At 39.0% G+C, this 16425-nt stretch overlaps 1 protein-coding gene and 2 long non-coding RNA genes across 3 annotated transcripts in view; 1 reads left to right on the plus strand and 2 right to left on the minus strand.

Annotated features, from left to right (window-relative positions):
- LOC122997369 overlaps window positions 1-5488 on the minus strand; it is a 77809-nt gene extending 72321 nt beyond the window's left edge. The window contains exon 1 of the mRNA XM_044373455.1: window positions 4205-5488. Within this exon, the coding sequence (XP_044229390.1) occupies window positions 4205-4315 (111 nt within the window). The 5' untranslated portion in view covers window positions 4316-5488. The remainder of the gene's footprint in view (window positions 1-4204) is intronic.
- A 57-nt stretch (window positions 5489-5545) lies between these two features.
- Window positions 5546-9247, plus strand: LOC122997183. The gene is made up of 3 exons (XR_006407169.1): window positions 5546-5794; window positions 7561-7680; window positions 8274-9247. It is a non-coding gene; the product is annotated as an uncharacterized LOC122997183 (long non-coding RNA).
- Window positions 9248-15647: 6400 nt separating this feature from the next.
- Window positions 15648-16312, minus strand: LOC122997135. Its single transcript, XR_006407153.1, has 3 exons — window positions 16075-16312; window positions 15819-15884; window positions 15648-15736 (listed from the first exon to the last, which is right to left on the minus strand). It is a non-coding gene; the product is annotated as an uncharacterized LOC122997135 (long non-coding RNA).
- Between the last annotated feature and the right edge of the window lie 113 nt (window positions 16313-16425).

Here is a 16425-nt window from a genome sequence, read left to right on the forward strand (position 1 = left end):
GAAGATTACACTGCGATAACAAGAAAGGATTATGTTACAGTGGTTTGAATTGGATGTAACTTTTCCTTGTTGGTTATCCAAACAAATCACACTCAAAAAAATAGGCTATAAAGCAGCATCTTTATCTTTATCATGTGCAGTGTTTCTTGAGGTAAATGAGAAAATGCAGATATCTTGCATATAATTTCATATTCCTATTATATCTCTATAGGAACTTGTCTGATATGATTTCTAACATCGCTATAATGTTTTAAAATATTCATAAAACAACCCAGAGGCTACTGAGCATGTGCGGGAACTGTTTACTGTTTAACTTCTTGACTTAAGTTCTTTGATAAATTTACATTGTAGTATAAAGTCAAGAGGTTATGATACGTAGCACAACAAGCTAGCGAAGCCCGCACATGCTCAGTAGTGTCTGCTGCACACAGAACTACTCTCTGGAGACTGAAAATGTGATCGCTGTTTCTAAACAAATAACGCTGCCCGAACTCTTCAGGGCGAAGATAAATGGCTCATCGACGTGTTTTTAACTGGTTCGGATGACAATGGAGGTCTACAGCACAGAGGAATACTTGTAAATAGATTAGCTAATTAGCTTTATTAGCTTATTAGCTTTATCCTTTAAGATTTGTCCATTTTTGGTGACGTTACATTTACAGACAATTATGTCTTAAGTGAGTCAAAATGAGTTAATTCAACCAAATACTTGATCTAGATGGCATCAAACACTGGGAGTACGTTCCTCGCAGTGTTTTCAGTGCTACAGTCCGAGTGTGAGTTAATGTTTTTCACACCAGTCAGCGTTTAAACTGCATTACTATGCAATGATAATGCTACACTGAGAACCATTAATGCAGACTTGATGTTCACTGTGATGAATTACGCAACTCAAGCAAGTTTCAAGAGCCTGGTTATTGATTTTAACACCATCCATAAAGGAGCAAATCGTAATAATAATAATTAAAACCCTCTTCCATTTGTATGATTTGTAGTTAAGGAGATAAAACTCGCAAACGCGCTGATGAGGTCGTCTGAGTTGACTGAATCAAACGGTTTATTTTAGGGAGAGATTTTGGTCATGATTGAGATAAAAAAAAAAAAAAAGAGTGAGAGAGAGAGACATCTTTGCAAAAACATGGAACTGAACTTGAGTCATTACAGTTAAAAGGAAACTGCAGACACTCATCCATCCCACTGATCCTCACACTCACACACACACTCACTCTTCACTATGTTGGCTTCAAAATCTGCTGCCTATTTCAGCTCGTGTGTCTCTCTCATACGATCCTTTTGTGCTGCGCAAACATATATATCTCTCATTTTTTCCTTCCCCGTGCACAGGGCATGTTATTTCAAATTTTAAGACGTGATCGTTTCATGCAATTTCATCAGACCTGCCCGCACTAAAGAACTTGGGAGATAAAATTAGCTCCGGTATATGAGGATCCAAGGTGATTGGTGATAGTCATGTGTGGTTGTTCGCCAATTAAATCTCTTGATATAGCGTTTCTATTCCTGGATTAGGTGACGAACAAAGTTGAACGCGTGCCTTTGAGATGCCTCCTCGTTTTTCTTGTGTGAGTAATTAAAGAATATTTATTTATGGGATTGTGTTAGCACTGCAAACTTATGTTTTCCAAGTTTGATACTGTTTAGTAAGTCTGCAGCTGACTCGCATCGGCGCTGTGATTGTCTCATTAGTTTGTCATCTATTTAATGAAGCGCAATAATTGACGTGTTAGAAGAGGAGTTAAGTTAATGTCAGTTGTTTTTCCTTTGACAGGCTTTAATGAGAAATGTGGGTTTCACTATTAAGTGTGTCAGAACAAAGTTTGGAAAGAGGCCCCTGTCTGGGAGGAGGATATGTCAAAAACAGAGAGGAAATTTGATATCGTCTTCAAAAGAAAAGCGACAGCATCAATTATTTAAGCAAATGCCCAAAGCGGCTGCAGGACTCTTGTCCGTCAGAAGCAAAGGAGGAAGTAGTGAGACGTTTTAAAGCCACACATCATTTCCTGTCAATTACTCAGGAAGGTAATATCAGTCCAATAACAATAAAACATAATATATGAAGAGATACATTCAGTGCAAAACATAAATAGTATGATGTTTGATGTCATCAGAATGGATTATACCTTTAATTTAGAGAAATATGTTTAAGATTTAGCTTCTAGATTTGGTTGATTGGATTTGAGATTTTACATTAGTTTTCATTTCAGATTCAGTTTGCACCTAACGATTACTTAAATTATTGATTAATCTGTTGTTTATTTTCTTGATGAATCAATTAGTTGTATAAAATGTCAGAAAATATTCACATTTGAGAAGCTGGAATCAGAGAATTTGTACATTTCTTCTTAAAAAAATGACTCAAAATGATTAATTGATAATCAAAATAGGTGGCGTTTAATTGTCTGTCAATTAACTGACTAATTATTCCAAGCAGCACTATTGTTCTGCATCCACGTTGGGAAAGTCCAACATGACACACACACACACAACATCTCCTGCATCCCTTCGCTATTTTAATCAAACATACAATAAACAAACTTTTATGGCTGCAGTGTGTTTCATTGTTGCTGCAGGCTCCATCGGTTGCCTTCAACTTAATTACAGGCTAACTCAGACGCATTGTTGATTTACTGTAGGCCAGTCATTCACAAAGACTTATAGCCCTATCATTTCACTAAGACGTGTCATCATAATGTGTGATTTATGATGGTTGTTAAAAGTATTGACATAAGTAAAAGTGAAATATGATCTGACAGTGATATCAGACGCGGCAAAGTGGAACAAAGACAAGCTGCTGTGCAAACTCTATTAAAGCCATCGCTGTGTTGTTTTAAATGTATTTCTAATGATAAATACATAAAGAACATGAAGAGAAAACATGAAACAACCCGTTTATGAAGCTAAAACATAACAAGAACCCTGTTTTAAAGAGGTTAAAGTTTGTATTTAGGGCTAATTTTAAGTAATCAAGCTAAAATCAAAATAAGTAGATGTAATTTTACTTCTACAGAGAGGAGCAGCAAGTGCTTCACGCCTAATGAGTCTACTGTAGCAATGTCCTTAACCTCCTGACGTCTCATCTGATGTCTCTCTTTGAAGCCCGAAGGAATATTCAGTGCGTCCCTGACAGGACTCGCTGTAATTACTGTATGTTTGCCTGTAATGTTGCAGTGAGAATGAAGAAGAATGAAGTACAAGCAGGAATTTAGATTATGAGAAAGAAAAAAAAAAAGTAAAGAAGCGTCTGACTCATCTTGATCGGCTTGTATCTTCCCACACAGCCTCGGGTCTGCTCAAGTTATTTCTCTGAACTCATTTTCATACGGATTTTTAATAAAAATGCACTTAGGTTTTTAATTTGTCACCAAGTTGTATTTTTAACACATCAAACTCTAATCCAACTGCACTTAATAGGATTAGTCTTCTGACTTCCAGAAATGCAAAATAACTTCAGGAATCTTTTTTATTTTTTATTTTTAACATCTCATTAAAATGTGTTGCTTTTGATTTGAAGATTAGGTTCAAATCTATCACTGAAGCTGTGTGTGTGTGTGTGTGTGTGTGTGTGTGTGTGTGTGTGTGAACATGTGGCTGCTGCTTTTATAGAGCATAAGTGCCGTGTCAGATTAAGGATAACTGTCCGTGGTGAATAGTCTAAACCATCAACCCTCCTGACTTCTCACTGACCTCAAACGTCAGATAGTTTAAAGGCAGAAAACAAGAACGTGGCACGAGTGCAGACAACGGAGAGCCGGTGCAGCTCTCTTAGCGTTAAGAGGGTGACCCTCTCCAGCCTCCCCCGCCCCCGCCCCCCCCCATCTGCATCTTCCTGCCTCCAATACGGTCAATTAACCTAATGGAAGTGGCAATTAATTAACTTGGCAAACACAGTGATTAAGGAGCTGACAATCAACTGAGTGGGAGTGGTTTAAGTAAGGCTGATTTAAAGGTAATGACTTCCTGGCATAAAATTAAAAACACACACACACACATGCTCACTCTGGATTAGCCTGGGTTTATTTCAAGCAAACGTACAAATACTTAAAGCCTTGAGTCTAAAGATCTCTCTGACTCCCACAGTCTGGATGTAAACCACATAAACTTTTCAACATAAAGCACCTCAGATTTTCACATCAAACTCAGGAGCTTTTAAAAAAAAAAACAAACAAACCTAGTCATCTGGCCTTACCGTGTTTCTTTGGCCGTTGGTTCCTATTGGTCCTCTGAACACCCCCTTGATGCTCCTCAGCTGTCCATCACGCAGGTGGGTGGAACTGATCACAATGTAGTAGCACGCCATTGGATATAGTTAGCTTTCATATGCTTAAATATCTATCTATCTATTTATCTATCTGGACTTTCAAAAAAAAAAAAAGTCTTTTCCTTCCTTAACTCTGTCCTCCTCTTCTCATTTCATCTCCCCGTCTCTCTGTGTCATGAAGTAGAGGAGGGACAGAAGAAATCTTAAAAAAGGAAAAAAAAAAGAAAAGGAGGAGTGCAGTTTCCCCCTCGCTGCTCTGATTTATTCCCTCTCTTCTCTAAGTTTTTTGCCGGTGACTCTTTGACTCTCCCTCTCCTCATTCCTCCCCTCGGCTTCTGTCTCTTTTTAAATATTTCACTCTCTGCTCCTCCTTTTCTCTCCACTCTTCACTCTGCCTTTATCCTCCTGTCTTTCTCTAAATGTTTTTTTTATTCCTCTCTCTCTCTCTCTCTCTCTCTCTTTTTTTTTTTTGTCTAAACGTGCCTCCCCTCCCGCGGATGCCTCCTGCAGGAAGTGCCTGTCTCCCTTTAAATATTTCTCTTTAGGTCTTTTCTCTCCAGATGTTTTGCTCCCATCTTTCATTCATCAATATTTCCTTGTCATTGACTCCACCTCTCTCTCTCTCTCTCTCTCTCTCTCTCTCTGTCTCTCTCTGAGTCTAAATTTCGTCCCGAAATCTCAGCCGCTCATTGATCAGTCTTGCAGTTCCTCTAACTATCTCCAGTCCGCTGCCTCCCTCTCTCCACTTCACAATCTCTCTAACCCCCCTTTTGTTTTCCCTCCCTCTTTGTCTCTGTATCTCTCTAAGTGGAGGGGAGGGATACTTTTTTCCCTCCTCTTACTATCTCCCCATCTCCTGTCTCTGTCTTTGTTGCTCTCCTCGTCTCTTTTTGCTCTCTGCCTCCTTGTTAGTGTGGAGAAGAAGAAGTACTCAGTCTTCTCCTCCCTCTCCCTCTCCCTCTCTCTCTCTCTCTCTCTCTCGCTCTGTCAGAGCAGGCGTGCAGCTTCCTCTCAGATGCTCCTCTCCTCTGCTGCGCTGCATGTGTTCGCTCTCCTCCCTCCCTCTATCTGCCTCTCTCTTGCTGATCTCTTGCTCTGTGGCCAGCAGAGTGGTTTGCTCCTCAGTTACCCGCGGTTACCATCTGCCCTTTTAACGCATGGAGTGCTGACGCTTGCTCTCTCCTCCCTCCCCCATCCCTCCCTCTCTCTCTCTCTCTCTCTCTCTCTCTCTCTCTCTCTCTCTCTCTCTCCCTCCCTCCGTCCCTCTCTGCCTCTCCTCTTGCTGTCTTTCTTCTCTCTTTAATCATCTCCTTCTCTCTTTCTCTCAAGCCAAAGGAGACAAGCTCCACCTACTGGTAGGCAGGAAACATGCAGAGAGGAAAGACTGAGGACTGGAGGTGGAAACAGAGTGAAACAGCAGGAGATGCCTTTTAATTCCATGCATGGTGCCTGTAATCAAACCTACAGTTTCAGGATCTGATAAACTAATTATTCCTATCATGGAAAAGCATGATTGAGGTATACATTAAGACAAATTAATTAATAAATAAATGGTTAGTCATAGATGTATGAGATAGTAAGTCAAATCTTTGATTTATTATCTCATAATCGGTGAGTATTTCTACTCTTATCATCATAACTTGTCATGTTTTTTTTTCTTTTCTTAGTGAAAATGGGTTTCTACATCACCTTTAAAAGACCGTCTCATTTAAAAAGTGATAATTTGTTGAAATGACTAAAATGTCCTGTGCTTATGTTTACAATGAAGCATGACTTTGACTTTTCTGTCCTCTACAAGCTGTCAACATGTTAAAACTACAAATACTATATTATTATAACCTCGACCACCAGCTCCTGATCAGAAAACACTCATATGAATCATTTTTGTAACAGTGATTTGGTTTTTTGGGAATCAACAGACAATCTGATCTCGCATCAGATCAGAAATATTTTGTCCTTTACTTCAGTAGACTGATGATTAAAACTACAAATGCAGACCAAAGCTTTGTTCAAAATACATAAGATAAAATCCTGAATATCTAAACTAAATAACTAATAAGTGAATAAAATGATAATCAGAAAAGAAACAAGAATGTTTTTGTATTGGTTATGTTAAAGGATACAATTTTCTATATATTTCTTATCAATGAATCAATGAATCTCAGATGCAGAGCCAAACCAAGAATGAACTTACAAGTTCTGTGTGTGTAAGCCTGATATATCTTATTCCTCTGTACCGTTGTTGTCCAAAAACTATTAAAACCACGTCAGTGAGTCACACTGTTGCACTGGGTGACGTGTTCCTTCTCCTCAAAGATTACAGTCACGTTAGTTTGTTTAGAAACGGCTCCAAAGACTAATAACGGCCATCACGTTTTCAGTCTCCGGAGAGTAGTTCTGTGTAAGGCAGACGCCACTGAGCATTCACAAGAACGCTCTGTTTCTAAACAAGCTACCATGACTGTAATCTTAATGGCAAAGACACATGTCACCCAGTGCAACAGTGTGGCTCCCTGACCTGTTCTTAGTAGTTATAGTATATAGTGTAGTATATAGAAAAGCCATATACTTTAATATTTTACTTTTACAATCTTATTGGATATGTAGATGCAGCGACATCACTACACATGACTTTCAAACCGATGCAGGGTCTGGAGAGATGAGATCTGGCGCACGTGGTCATTAGTAAGAGCTTTTAAGAAGCTGCAGCATCTAATGTTTCAGCATCAGAGTAAAACTTTACAACCACATCCATCTGGATAAGCAAACTAAATAGTCACAGACAGGTTGCCAAACAAATCCCCATTTAACCTAAAAAAAACCTAAGCTTTTAAAACTGAAAAGAAAAGTTAAATGTCCACTACAAGCATGCATAGGATTAGAAAACTGTATGTGCAATTACCATAAATACAGTGGGTTAATGTTAAAAGCTAATGGATGTTTACGACTGGTAGTTTAGGGAATCATTTTGCAAGTGGTTTGAAAAATATGTTAAAATTTAGGCGGTTATATTCACTGCCTGTATAATTATGTGACCGCCCATGTGGTGAGTAAAATGTTGTCATAACTGGTAAGATTAATGGCCTGCTAGTCGAGAGGAAAGAATTTCTACTGGTGGTTCTGGTCACAATCTCAATGCAAGAAGTGAAAGAGACCAGATTAGTAATTTAGCAGATGATCTAAAGGGTTTAAAAGTGGACTAGAAGCAGAGGAGGTCAGAGATGTAAAACACTATGCAATGCTTAATAGACAAGAAACAGAACCTTTCCATTTCAATTTCCCAGTTTCTCCGGGAGGACAGTTGATGGGAGATACTGTGTCTCTGCTTGGTGGCAGTAAGAAGCCGAGCAGGCAGGCGAGCGAGACGGAGCTGACTCATGCAAAGAATCACAAAAATCAAGACGGTAAGAAATAAAGGCATGTAAATCAGTCTCCAGATGCGTAAAAACAAGAGAAAATAGTTTGGGTAAGTTTTCAGCTCAAAAGCTAAAATGGATCACTCTTTTAATCCGTTAGAAATTACTGTGTAGCACTTTTGTCATGTTTAAGACGGACAGAAAACTACAAGATAACAAATTTCCCCATAAATCCCAAAAAAAGTTAGGAAAAGTAGAAAATAGGAAAATGTTTCTGTGCCTCGTATTTAAAAGACTCAGGACTACTGTGTATCTTAATGGTGTGTTTGCAGGCTTTAAAGACTTTCTCTATTTCAAAGTTCCCCACTTGCTCACTTGAACATTTCCCAAGAGTCAAACTGAACTCCATTTTAGAGCGATCTACAAAGAAATAAGGGCCTCATGCGCCATATTATGGATATTATTGTTTTGCTGACTAAAATTTAAGCAAACTGGGAAAAACAACTCATGAAAAGCAATACAGATGAATTATGGATTTGTTCCTTTTATGGAATTAATTAAAGCACCTCATGTGCTCGCCCCAGTTTAATGAAATTTGGGTTCCATCTTATTGGTATGGGTATGGTATATACCTACTACAGCTCTGCAGAGGATTATGTGATCGGCTGAGTGCACTACAGGTCCCCCCCCCCCCCCCCCCCCACCTCCCTGCAGAGCCTATACAACAGCAGGGGCGTAAGCGGAGCTAGGAAGATAGTAATGGACCCCCATCAAATGGACTGAGAGACTGTTTCTTCCCATCATGGCTATCAGAGCCATGAACAATAAACTCCATCCATCTATTTTCTTTACCTCTTATCCTCTGGAGGGTTGCAGAGGAGCTGGAGCCAATCTCAGCTGATATCGAGCGAGAGGCGGTTTTACACCCTGGACAGTTCGCCAGTCAATCACAGGATTAACATATAGTGTAGACACACAACTATTCACACCTACAGGCAATTGAGAGTCATCAATTAACCAAACCTGCATGTTTTTGGTCTATGAGAGGGAGCTGGAATACCCGGAGAGATGCAAACTCCACACAGGAGGGTTGGAACCCAGAAGCCTCTCGCTGCGAGGCGTCAGCGCTAACTGCTGCACTACCCTGCCGCCCACAATGAACTCTTGAAGGACGATATGCTCAAACACTTTCACCTATGTCCCTCATGTAAAACCAGAAACCACACTGTGATATGAACATGTATTTTTTTTGCACTAATGCCATTTTCTGTTGCCATCTTTATCTGCATTGTTCACTTTATAACCATGTTTTATTCTCTACCATTTTGCTCTTATCAATAGCTGTTTATTTTGTATATTTAAATACTGTTTTCAGCTTATCTACTGTTTACTTTACAACCATGTTTACACTTTTGTTCTCTATCAATAGTTTTATATTTTTATTGTCATATAGTTGGCTCTTCCATTCACAGATATAATTCCATTCACAGATATAATAGCGTAGCTTTTATAGCTTTTTGTACTTCTGTTGTGCACTCCCTGGGAGTCTGACACAACAACATTTCACTATACGTACTTGTATGCATATGTGACAAATAAAAGACCTTGAATCTTATTGAATCCTCAACATTCAGACTTACTGAATTACTTTGAAATTGACGTTTGTGTTCATATGACCATTTTATGGTTTAACGACAACCTCTATAGTTGAGGTCCGGTTAAGTTTAAGCAGCTGAAACTACTTGGTTCTGGTTAAAGGGATGAACTATTGCATATGTGAATGAAGTAGTATAAAGGCTTTCTTGTCTCCAGAGTTAGTAATAACAATCAGTCGTAAGTCATTTATAAGGCATCAGTTTATGATGAACTAATCATGAACAAAACATTCATATACCTTTGTAAATTCTTAATTAATACCATGTCGACATCACAATATTGTTGTAAGTCATCTATAAATGATTAGCAAATTATTAAATATTCATGAACAAATCATTAGCAGATGATTAATTAATGATTTGTTGATATATTATGAATCACTTGTAAACCATTCATCCATATGTGTCAGCTCTATACCATCCCCAGGCCTGCAGAAGCAGTTATAAACACTACAGTATTGCTACCAATGGGCCATATGCAACACTGACTACTTTCATCAGTGTTATAAATTACGTGTTAATGTATGAATTAATCATTTATAAGTTATTTGCATGTGCTTTTGCATCCCCCTAATCTAAAGTGTAAACAATTCATCATACAGAAATGTTTAATCTGTCACTTTCAGATTACGCCTACCTGTAATAAAGGCTTAATCATGTACACAAAACACTGTAAACACTTAGTTTGGTATTTTTTGTTGGTTGAGTGAACTTCTTGGTATTCATGGTTATCCAGGGAGGGTTGAATCGAGTACAACTGGACTTCTTGGTTGAAGATACTTGAAGACATTTCACCTCTCATCTAAGAGGCTTCTTCAGTTCTAAATGACTGCTGAGGAGTCCCAGCGAGGACAGATGGTTTGAACGAGGAGTGAAGGAGGCCATCTACGTCAAAGTAGAGAAATCGTCTCTCAACAGGAGGAAGAGGAGGAGCAGGAGGAGGAGGTCTACAACACCACTTACAATGCTGTCCCCTCATCCCTTCCCAGGAGACTTAACAACCATCACATCTGGCCTCATGTGACAACTCTGACTGTCATTTACACTTGGCCTCGTTTGACTCCAGCGACTCTTAATGACTGTCATTACAACAGCCAGGAGCACTAACGAACCAAATGGTATCGATGACCTTGATAACGACCCCAGAGGTTAAATACCTGGGACTCTTCAGCAGTCAGTTAGAGCTGAAGTTGCCCTCGATTCAACCCTCCTTGGATTCTTGGTATTTTGAGATTGACAAACTCAGTAATAAACTTTAAGATTTGAAACTGAAAGGTGAAAAAGAGAAAAATTAGTTCAACCAACTTTATTAAAGTCAACACATGAATTACATCAGACTTGATTAAACTGAGTTTAGAGAATTTCAATAAAAACTGAGTTGCATCAACTGTAATAGTCAATATTTAACATTTTTACCAGCGTTTCTTTTTTTAGATATGATGTCAAATCTACAAACATTGTTTAAACTTTAACATAGAAACCAACAGATAATATAAATCAAAACGAAGGTCAACAGTTTCTGACACATTATGATGAACAGACCTGATGTTCCCCTTCATAAAAAATATAGTTTGACTCTGCAATGAGTTTAGTTGCCAGTAATCAGCTTCCAGAAGGACAGACAGACAATTTTAAAGTGCTGCTAAATGTCTCATTTATAAAGAAAGTCAAACCAGGAACTTCAAAAAGCTCAACACACAAAAATATACGAAGAACGTGTCTCTGTGTTTGCTCCCACAAAATATAACAAGAGTAAGGTAATAACAATAATGAAATAAACATTTAAAATCTATTTACAGAATGGAATAATCATGGTTTTTGAAATGGGATATAAAACAAGAAATTAAATATTGACTGTGCAGAGGAAATATGGTCTGTGCTGTGAACCAATAAATGATGACAAGTGCAAAAATTAAATGTGACATGAGCAATAAATAATTAAATCATGTAGCAGTGGGGGTTGAATGCAATGCACAATGTTAAGTCCAGTTTGATGAAATACATGAAAGTGACCGGTGCAAGGATTAAACGAGGGATGTGAAATATAAAGTACAGTTTGACAACAGAACAGTTCAGTTATTTAGTCGGGTGACAACATCTGGAAAGAAGCTGTTCCTGCATCTGCTGGTGGAGGACTGGAGGTGTTCCCTCTAAAAACACACAAATAGACCACGATTATTATAACAATACACTGTCACAATTTATAATGAAAGCATAAATATACAGTTCAAGAGACTGGCGGTGAAATTTAGATGATGCAAATCATCTTTCTTGCCAGAGAAAAATATATAAAGCTTTATCTGTGAAAGTAAAAACAGAAAAACAACATCCAGAACAAGCTTATCTGAGCATTGTCGTTCAATATACTCTGTAAAAGTGCCTTAAACATTTTATTTTAATCTTATTTTTTAATAATTTTATAGTTTATTTTTTTAACTTTTATCCTCACATTGGTGTTTTTATTTAATAACTTAATTGTTCTTGCTACAATATTCTCTTTTTTAAAAAAATTCTGTAAAACACTTTGAATTGCCCTGGTATGAAATGTATGTATGTATTTTATAAATAAAGTTTCCTGACTTTAAACACACACACTGGCAGTTCACGCTGAAGCTGCAGCAGGTGGGCGCCATGTTGCTCCGTCTCACAGGGCCTCAGTAGAGTTTCCTGGTCCTCGCTTTATAAACAGTAAGTTACAAACGTTTCTCTCCTCAATTACTTAAATCAACCAAAATCTCATGTATTATTTCATCATAATGATGTAGCTTTAACATTAGTTTGCTCTTAGCTAAGTTAACAAAACTAACACGCATCAATACACTGTAATATGGGGTGATACCACATTGAGAGCTATTTTACTGTTGCTAACATGCTAACGTGCTAACATGCTAACGCGCTAAACGCGAAAATAACAAATTGGTACAGTTTTAAAAATGCACACATGCATTTACCTTCTGCAAACTGAGTTATTGGACTCAATTGTTTCCTAAACCTTGATTTTGTAACACCTGTTACAAAAGTAAATGTATTTATTAAACTTTTGCTATTCATGTGCAAAGCTTTTTGTAGACTATTAAGTTGGAAAACGATCTACAGGATGTTCGTATATAATTCTTATAATCATTTTGAATGGCTCACAAGTGATTCAGAATATATAACAAATCATTAATTAATCATCTAACCTACTATGATATGATTTGAATATTTTTAATAATTAACTAACCATTTATAGATTACTTACAACATAGGCATATCTGTGATATGTTAACATAGAATTAGGCTAATTAATCATTTACAAGGTATATTAGGCCTAATGTTTGATTCATGAGTAGGTAATTAACTAATGTCTTATAAATAAGTTACTACTGATTATTATTATAAAGTGTTACCAAATTACCATTTTTCTGCACAATTTAAAGTTCAACTAATCAGTATCTTTAATACTATATTATACTCTAATACTTCCAGAGTCAAGTACAGTCTACCAAAGACCACTACCATCCTTTACACACAAGTACAGTCTACTACAGACAACTGCAGTACTAACAGACATCCACTGCTTTACTTCTGGACAGCATCTTTGTCAGAGCCATGAACAGAAGAGACAACCCGAGTCCAAATCACAAGCTGGAAGGCCTCTCTGCCATGACTGCAGCCATCTGCGACATTTGCTTGCAGAGGGGAACACTCAGAGATCTCAAGATATGTCTCCAAAGGAAGGAAGATTTCTGGAAGGAGCAGTGCATCTTGATGACAGCAGGATGGGAGGCAGAGAAAGTAGCTGCCTCCGAGCTGCAACAGGAGACGCTCCAGGTGAAGCTGCACATTCAGGATGAATGGCAGAAAAAGGTGAAGAAGCTGGAGGAGCAGCTCAGCCATCGAGATGCTGTAATCCTGACGCTCAGGAAGGAGAAGACGGATCTCACAGAGAGGCTGACCTCCAACCAGCTAAGCAGGGAAAGACAGTGAACTTCTCCAGACCAACTGCAACCATCTGGAGAAGTTCAAAAAGGAGCTTGCTGAGAGAGAAGAGAGCTGGAAGGCCAGAGTCAAACTAATAGAGGAGGAGATGAAGAAACTCCAGGAACTCTGTCTGAAGGAGAACGGGGATCTCTCTCTGAGAGGCTGAAGGAGACCTCCAATGAGCTGAGGAGCAAAGAGACCGAACTTCTCCAGAGCCAGAAAACTTGGCGGACCAAGTACGACGCTCTGGAGGAGAAACTCACTGAGGAGCTGGCAGAGAGAGAAGAGAGGCGGGAGGCCAGACTCACACAAACGGAGGAGGAGAAGAAGACTCTGGAGGATCTCTGTTTGAAGAAGAAGAAGAAGGAGATGAGATGTTTCTGGAACACCGAAACTAGACTGGGTGAAGCCAGACAGACAGGTGGAGGGATGCTGGTTGTTCGGCGCAGGCCAGACAGCAGTAGCTCCCTCTTCCTTCCTTCCTTCCCCCTTCACCTCTCCACCCTCCCTCCATCTCCCTCTCTCTCTATCCTCCCCTCCTTTTTCCTTACCCCCACCCTACCTTCCCTAACCTCCTTCCTTCCCTCTTCAGGGCGACACTTTGGCTCAGTGATCAGTACTGCAACCTCTCAGAAACACCTCCACCTGCCTGGCTGCTTGTTTCTGTGTGGAGTTTGCACGTTCTCCTCATGTCTGTGTGGGTTTTCTCCCCTGTGCTCTGGTTTCCTCCCACAAGGCTGATTGGAAACTCTAAATTGCCCCCGAATTGAACACAAATACCTGATTAAAATTCAAATAAAAATAAATAAAGTGTTGCCTCTCTCAGTAAAGATATATCTGTATGACTTCATACTGTGAATAGAAAGTAGAAGCTCTGTTATCAGATATTATGTTTCTAGGTTATGTTTCAAACAAGATTAAAGCTCCATTCAGACAGGATGAACATCACAGGAGGAGGTGGGGGATGAAATATTCTCTGTGCTCCTCCTTTAATTAAAATCATGGTTCCTGGCAGCATTTTAACCACTGGGAAGGATCTGGTCCGTAATAGACACGGACGTTCAGCAGGACAAAAAGTCAAAAGCCATGAATATCAATACACGTTCATGTTTCAGACATAAACACGTAATGATATCAGTCAGTGTGACCTTCTGCCCTCGTTATGGGTGTAGCTGCACAGCTCTGCGGCGAGATAAACACGCTTCCAGTAAAGGTTGAAGACAGCAGGTTGAGGTTTTTTACTGGATGCAAGTGTGAAAACTTTATTGGACAACAAATTAAATGATGGTGATTACAAATCAGAACGAGATACTATAAACAACATTCAGGTCCAAAATTAGTACAATAAAGAAACTGGATTCACAAAAGTATAAGTTAGCTGTTAAATGAGTTCTCTCACTCATACTGGGAAGTATTATCTGTAAAGATGAAGTCCTGATAGGAGGCAGCGACATGTATATATACACACAGCATGGGTGCAGAGCAAACAAGAAGTGCTAATAGCTTATTCAGAATACTTTCAGTGGTGTAAATTTGACAAATATCAGCTAAAAATGGAGCTCAAAGACAATACCGATACGGACCTGTAGCTGACATTAAAACAGCCCATTTCATTAGCTTTTATGATGTCTTGCTCTACTCTCATTGATCAGGAGAGCAAGGCCTATTGATTCCCAAATAGGCCTATATGTTGGATTAAAAAGACAGGTTTCCAACATTTCACTCAAATTTCAAGTCACTGAGGTAAAACCTGCCGGTGGTGATGAACCTGTTGTTAAGCGTAAAGATACGACACTGAATTATTCAGCGTATCTGAATTCACAGTGTTTGTAAAAGAACAAAACATCACATCTCTTCACAGTCTTCTTCACAAATAAGTCATTTGAATCTCATTTCTGGTTTTTATCATCTTCTTTTTTATCACTTTGCTTCTGTGTTTTATCACTGTGGGAATAAACTGTAGTGCTTGTAACAGTTGCTAAAGACTTCTAACAACTAACAGATAACACAGACTGAGACGATGTGATAAAATATGTACCTGGAACGGGATGAACATGGAAAAAAATTACTGATTATATATTAAAGCAGATATGATCAAAGTATGCAGAAAAGTGAAATAAAAGAGTGATTTAAATTATTGGTATCCACAACTTTACACTGATCTCAAACAAGAAGAAAATCACAAATGAATGCTATTTCTATAATTCTCTGTAGGCCTCTTAGCTTGATACTGAAAGTAAAAGACACAAGGAGCAGGACGGGGGCTTACTGCCACGGAAAAGAAAGAAAAGCTGAGGGGGTGCAGGGGTCCTGATGCTACACACCACATGTGAAAAAAACCCAAACAACAAAAACACACAATAGAAGTAAAACCAATCGATATACAGACAATGACTGCAGAGTAGAGACATAGAGACAAAACAGCAGTTGCACCGGGAAGTTGGAGAGGGCCACCCACTGTGGTGCACAGCCTGGCCTACAAGTACCTGCAAAGTGCACAAAGACACTAAAATTACCAATTGGGAACTACACCTGAATTAAAAGTAATGCAAACTTGCATATTCATACCAGAGAGCGGAGGCGTAGCTTCCAAAACAGCAGGAGGGTGAGAGCCGCAAAGCCGTGGCTCAATTACTATCGACAGCAGACCAGAGACAAAAAAAAACAACAAAATGAAGCTGCGTTACAAGAGGGCTCGAAGCAGGGCAATATTATTCTGCATCTGCAGCCAGTAGACACTGCAAAGCAAGGGAGCGGAGGCAGATATAACGCCAATGGCACATGCTATGAACGTGCAGCACAGGAAAACTGTAAAAATGCACACCTTACAATGGCTGCGGACACACAGCACAGAAACCAGGGACCAGGAAGAGGTAGGAAACATCCATTCGAGTAATTAGGGCGCCAATGAATCACTGAATCCAGCCTGGTGACAATTTAAGGGACCGGAAGAAAAAAACCTAATCTGCCACAATCACTATGCTTGTTGAGAAGAAAACTCAACAGGTTATTGTTAGGATAGATAACTAATTAGCTGCTCAGCTGCAGCACATTAAACAACATGTAAACATACCATACCTATCCTAACAGGTTACCGTTAGGATAGATAACTAATTAGCTGCTCAGCTGTAGCACATTAAACAACATGTAAACATACCTGATAATGTCACTTCGG

The sequence above is a fragment of the Thunnus albacares genome, chromosome 14 (assembly GCF_914725855.1).
Source record: "Thunnus albacares chromosome 14, fThuAlb1.1, whole genome shotgun sequence".
In the NCBI taxonomy this organism is placed as follows: domain Eukaryota; kingdom Metazoa; phylum Chordata; class Actinopteri; order Scombriformes; family Scombridae; genus Thunnus; species Thunnus albacares.